This window comes from Otolemur garnettii, unplaced genomic scaffold (assembly GCF_000181295.1).
Source record: "Otolemur garnettii isolate 467f Iridium unplaced genomic scaffold, OtoGar3 scaffold00090, whole genome shotgun sequence".
Classification (NCBI taxonomy): domain Eukaryota; kingdom Metazoa; phylum Chordata; class Mammalia; order Primates; family Galagidae; genus Otolemur; species Otolemur garnettii.
Window position 1 is genome coordinate 8,075,126 of NW_003852485.1, and position 6,588 is coordinate 8,081,713.

The window sequence follows — 6,588 nt, forward strand, 5'->3', positions numbered from 1 at the left end:
CCCAGCTACTTGGGAGGCTGAGGCAGGAGACTCGCTTGAGCCCAGGAGTTGGAGGTTGCTGTGAGCTGTGATGCCACAGCACTCTACACAGGGGGACAGCTTGAGACTATCTCAAAAAATAAATAAAAAGCTTTAAGCTATAATATTGAAAAATAACTAGATAAGCTGCAGACAAAATACTTTGGTGTTTTTCCATTGCTGGCTAGGCATGGTAACTCAGGTCTGAAATCTGACCACTTTGGGAGGCTGAGGCAGGAGGATCGCTGCAGGCCAAGAATGCAGACCAGCCTGAGCAAGACCCAGTCTCTGGAAAAAAATAGAAAAATAAGCTGAGCATGATGGTCTGTGTCTGCAGTCCCAGCTACTCAGGAGGCGAAGGCTGAGGCGGGAGGATTGCTTGAACTTAGGAGTATCTGGCTGTGAACAGATCCAAACACTAACAAGGAAGCATGAAGATTCTTTTCTGAATTTCCTGATTTGTGAGATTTGTTCTTTACCCTCCTCCATAAATAAAACATAGCAATAAATAGGCTGGGTGCAATGGCGCAAACCTGTAATCCAAGCAGTTGGGTAGATTGCCTGAGCTCACAGGTTCAAAAACAGCCTGAGCCAGAGCAAGACCTTGTCTCTAAAAATAGCCAGGCATTGTGGCAGGTGCCTGTAGCCCCAGCTACTTCGGAGGCTGAGGCAAGGGAATCACTTGAGCCCACGAATTGGAGGTTACTGTGAGCTATGACGCCACAGCACTCTACCAAGAGTGACAAAGTGAGACTGTCTCCAAAAGAAAAAAAAAGCAATAAATAAGCAAAGTAGAGGGAAAAACAAAAGAATAACTCATTGCAAAACACTTCACATGTGTGAGATCATTGTAGGGCCACAATGTGCCCTGAAGGGATCACGGCTTGTATTATATGATTCCAGAAACAATGAGCTATAAATCTGGCTCTGTTTCCTTAATGAATCTTTATTTCACCAATTACTTATACTTAAAAAAATTTTTTCATTAAAAACATTGATTAAAAATTCCTGCCCAGATGATTTATAAAGCTCGCTTCCTCCTTCATTCCCTTTTATAACAGCTACTTGCATGTTCCTTATCTGGCCAGGGTTTTTTTTTTCTTTCCAAAAGGACCATTGGCAAAGTTGTGAGGCAGTTGTACTACTGACTTTAGACTTGGCTGAAGGGTATTCACATGGAAAAAATCCAAAGAGTCTGTTCCAGCAGCCTTTTATTTTCCTCAAAGTAGCATTTCCTTTAGTCTCATTGCATTGGCAATAAAGTGCTCATTTTTATCCACTTGTAAATAAGGGATAAAGACACAGACTGTTGGCTGGTGCCACAAGCCTCTGGTGCTCTCTTAACCTTGCACAAGGTAGGACTTTCCCCTTCTGTAAATAAAGTCCTTCATGAAGAGCAATTCCCAGACTTGGAACCAGAAGATGGGTTAAGCCCAAGCTCTGCTATACAACCTTGAAAAAGTCACCCTACCCCAGTGGTTGTCAACCTTCCTAATGCCTCCTAATGCTGCGACCCTTTAATACAGTTCCTCATGTTGTGGTGACCCTCAACCATAAAATTATTTTCGTTGCTACTTCAGAACTATAATTTTGCTACTATTATGAATTATAATGTAAATATCTGATATGCAGGATGTGTCTTCATTGTTACAAAGGAGTCGTGACCCACAGGTTGAGAACTGCTGCTCTACCCTTTCAGGTTTTAGGTTCTCTATCCATAAGGGAATATAATAATGCCTGCCAAATTGTTCTCAGTGAGGAACCTAAGAATAACAACTACAACTTATACAAGGCTCTGAAATTTACAAAACACTACAAAATAGAATATATGATTTATTACTGATCAAAAGTATTTGCTTCATTGACCTCAGTGAAGAACCTACTATGTGCTTTACCAAGTACTGCAAGGAGAATCCTTGACTCACAAATGTGCTATTTTTGGCTTCCAGACATACACTCCCATCTCAGAGTTGAGTCTAAACTTTTGGCATAATTTCCAAAGTAAAAGAAAAACAAACTGGAAGCATCATAATCTCATTCAAAAATGAACATTTAGGTTGGAAATTATATCAGAACTTTACCAGGAACTGTGCTAGGGAACAGGAAACAAAGAAAAATAGCATACATAGCTTCTCGGCCTTTTGGCTAAGATCAAGTATAGTGCCGAGCGAAGAAAAATAGCATAGAACCTTCTCTCAAAAATAACATGCAAGGGAAAAAAATCATCAGAGAAGAATGTTGTTTATAAAAATGTACCATGTAGGCTTGGCACCTGTGGCTCAAGTGGCTAAGGCGCCAGCCACATACACCTAAGGTGGCGGGTTCTAATCCAGCCTGGGCCCATCAAACAATGACGGCTGCAACCAAAAAAATAGCTGGGCATTGTGGCGGGCGCCTGTGGTCCCAGCTACTTGGGAGGTGGAGGCAGGAGACTCGCTTGAGTCCAGAAGTTGGAGATTGCTGTGAGCTGTGATGCCACAGCACTCTACCCAGGGGGATAGCTTGAGGCTCTGTCTCAAAAAAAAAAAATGTACCATGTAATAACAGTACGGCTACAGTGTGAATCCATGCCCATTAAGGCACAGAGCTTTCCTTCTCCCATAGATAGTACTGTGAAGAGGAACAATTTGTACACATAACCAATTCATGTTAGTTCTACTGTGGGCCCGGCACTGTATCAGGAAGTTTAGCACAATTTAAAGAACATAGTTCTTTCATCAGAAAGAACAAAATATACCATTTAGAGAAAAGGAAAGAATTTAGGGATAGCCCAGAGAGCTAAAATTAAATCAAAATGATAAAACAGTAGAGATGTCCCATGAGAACAGACTTAAATCTTCAGTTGGAAACACAAGAACTGAGAAGTTTATGATCAAGGTTTTATAAGGTACACAAAATCTGTTAACCAATTATTAGAATACCAGAATAACTCCTTGAACTTATAATATAAATTTAAAACTATAAAAAAGTATTACATTCACACACTGTATAATGGCATACAATGAACTATATATACAACAGTAGTCCCGTAAGATAATACAATATTTTTTACATAACTTTTCTATTAGGATATATTAAAATACATAAATACTTAGCATCATGTTCCAACCACCCCTAGTATTTAGTACAGTAACTAACATACAGTACAGATTTTGTAGCCTAACAGCAAAAGAATACACCTTCTAGGTTTGTGTAAATACACTCTATGATGTTCTCATAACAAAACTGCCTAAAACCACGTCCCCATCATTTAGTGATGAATGACTGTACCTTTATAGAGCACATAGTAAACATATGAAGTGCATTACACTAAAAGGAGTGTCAGGCTCAGTGCCCGTAGCACAGTGGTTACAGTGCCAGCTATATACACCAAGGCTGGTGGGTTCGAACCCAGCCCAGGCCAGCTGAACAACAATGACAACTGCAACAAAAAATAGCTGGGCCTTGTGGTGGGCGCCTGTGGTCCCAGCTACCTGGGATGCTGAGGCTAGAGAATTGCTTAAGCCCAGGAGTTTGAGATTGCTGTGAGCTATGACGCCACAGCACTCTACCGAGGGCAACATGGTGAGATTCTGTCTCAAAAAAATAAATAGGCTCAGTGCCTATAGCACAGTGGTTACAGCACCAGCTACATACAGCCATGCTGGAGGGTTCCAACCCAGCCTGGGCCAGCTAAACAACAAAGACTCAAAACTAAATAAATAAATAAATGGAGTGTTAGGAAACAATGAATTAAAAACAAGTAAGTTCTAGATAAATTCATAAAAGATATACTACATGTAAGAGCTTTTAAGAAACATTAAGACCTTTTAATCTCGGGTTTGTCTGAGATTAAAGACAGAATTCGATTAGCCCCAGGGGTTCACGCCTGTAACCTCAGTACTTTGGGAGGCTGAAGCAAGAAGATTGCTTGAGATCAGGAGATCAAGAACAGCTTGAGCAAGATAGTAAGGTCTTTGCCTCAACCAAAAAATGTTTTCTTAATTAGCCAAGCATGCTGGTGTGCACCTATAGTCCCAGTTACTCTGGCTTAATCCCTTGAGCCTAGGAGTTGAAGTGACCACTGCACTCCAACCTGGGCAACAGAGCAAGACCCTGCCTCTAAAAGTTAAAAAGAAAAAAAGACAGAAATACATGAACTATAGGACTGACCCTGCCAACTAATACCTATATTCTTGTTAAGCCTGTTAAAACTAAAGAGGCACTGATTACTCTTTATGTAGCATGATTGTCCGTTCTTATTTTGGATGGTACTATTTATACATTATACATAGAATATTGTGATTTATACGGCTTATCTTGTAGTGCCCAGTTACAAACTAATATAGTATGCTGCCATTATAGAGAAAACCATTTTCAAAACATAACCTCTTTTCCAAAGGTCATCTGGAAAAAGTTGACTCCACAAAAACAGAAAAACTAATAAGAAATCTGACCCAGAACCATACCATAACAGCACAATGAAAGTTAAAATTGACCAAACTGGATTTCACCTTCAATATATTCATTAATCTTCTGGGATTATGTTAATGTTAGAAGTTTCTCACTTCAGGAAGCACAGAAATTTGATGTCTAAGGCAGTACACACTTTACAGTGTCTTATTAAAAATAGACTGCTATCAGAATATCACCCCTAATCCACAAAAGAATCTACCAAGAGATTTCAATAACAAGAAGTGTATTGTAAGCATTTCTGTCCATCAACAAATCTAACAAATTGATTAAAATGCCAACGGGACAAGGGTGAAACCAAATACAGTGCAAAGACTGAAATGGACTCACGGCAGTGTTTCTCGTCGCTTTCATCTGAGCAGTCTGTGACGTGGTCGCACCTGTATTCACTTGGGATGCACTCACCATTGGAGCACCTCATTTGATTACTCGAGCATGTGGTCTCAGCTATGACGGGGAAAAAAATATTACTTAGTTTGTAATTACTGCCAGACACAGATTAATATACTGACACATGAGAAAGCATAAAGCTCATGGAAATACAAGGTGAAGTACCCAGCTGCCATAAGCAATGTATAATTTATGTGTAGTCAAAATGTCCACAGAATAGCATCACAGGACTGTCAGTAGACAACTACATTATCAACATCTGTGAAGAATAAAACCTAGATTGAAAAGTTGCAGACGAAAGAAATAAAAATTTTGCCCTAACAGGTATTAACCAAGGGTCAGTAAGGTTCCCCTCATTGAAATCTTTGTATAAAAAAGAAGAAAAGAGGGCAGCACCTGTGGCTCAGTGAGTAGGGCACCGGCCCCATATACCGAGTGTGGTGGGTTCAAACCCAGCCGTGGCCAAACTGCAACAAAAAAATAGCTGGGTGTTGTGGCGGGCACCTGTAGTCCCAGCTACTCAGGAGGCTGAGGCAAGAGAATCACCTTAAGCCCAGAAGGTGCAGTTTGCTGTGAGCTGTGATGCCACAGCTCTCTACCGAGAACAAGAAAGTAAGACTCTGTCTCTAAAAAGAAAAAAAAGAAGAAGAAGAAGAAAATACACCAAAGAGTTAAGAGCTAAGTGGTGGGAATATAAGTCATTTAATTTTTTTCTGTGTGGTTTCCTCTGTTATATAAACTGTCTATGACTCGGCACACATAGCACAATGGTTATGGTGCCGGCCACATACAATAAGGCTGGTGGGTTCAAACCCAGCCTGGGCCTGCTAAACAACAATGACAATTGCAACCAGACATTGTGGTGGGCACCTGTAGTCCCAGCTACTTGGGAGGCCGAGGCAAGAGAATCACTTAAGCCTAACAGTTTGAGGTTGCAAATTGACAATGTGTCAATTTTATAAACAGAAAAAAAAATTTAAGCTAGCTTGATTTTATCCAATGTTGATTAGTATGGGGAAAGCAAGGCACCAGCAGTTTGTCAAATTGGCCTTTGAATAAAATAAAATAAATTGGCCAGGAGCAGTGTCTCAGGCCTGTAATCCTAGCACTCTGGGAGGCCAAGGCAGGTGGATCGCTTTAGCTCAGGAATTGGAGACCAGCCTGAGCAAGAGTGAGACCCATCTCTACCAAAAATAAAAAACTGACAGTATGATCACTTGAGCCCTAGAATTTGAGGTTGCTGTGAGCTATGATGTCACAGCACTCTACTGAGGGCGATGAACTGAGACTCTATCTCAAAAAATATATATATAAATAATCCTCTAATACAGCCATTGTCAATCTATGGGTCGTGACCCCTTTGGGAGTCGAACAACCCTTTCTCAGGGGTCGGTTAAATACATCCTGCATATCACATATTTACATTACGATTCATAACAATAGCAAAATTACAGTTATGAAGTAGCAACAAAAATAATTTTATGATTGGAGGTCACCACAACATAAGGAAGTGTATTAAAGGGTCGGGGCATTAGGAAAGTTGAGAACCACTGCTCTAATAGAAGAAAAAAATCTCCTTAAAAAAAATTTCCTCTAATTGTTTTTTTTTTTTTTTTTTTTGAGCTTGAATCTCTTCATCAAGCTCTGTAGAGTGTTACGGCATCATAGCTCACAGCAACCTCAAACTCTTGGGCTCAAGTGTTTTTTAGCCTTCCAAGTAGCTGGGAC

The 6,588-nt window shown here is 40.3% G+C and overlaps 1 protein-coding gene across 1 annotated transcript in view; it reads right to left on the bottom strand.

Annotated features, from left to right (window-relative positions):
• The window catches only part of LRP2 (LDL receptor related protein 2), a 198,596-nt gene that overhangs the window by 163,542 nt on the left and 28,466 nt on the right, over positions 1-6,588 (bottom strand). The window contains exon 4 of the mRNA XM_012808457.1: positions 4,801-4,917. Coding sequence (XP_012663911.1) covers positions 4,801-4,917 — 117 coding nt within the window. The remainder of the gene's footprint in view (positions 1-4,800; positions 4,918-6,588) is intronic.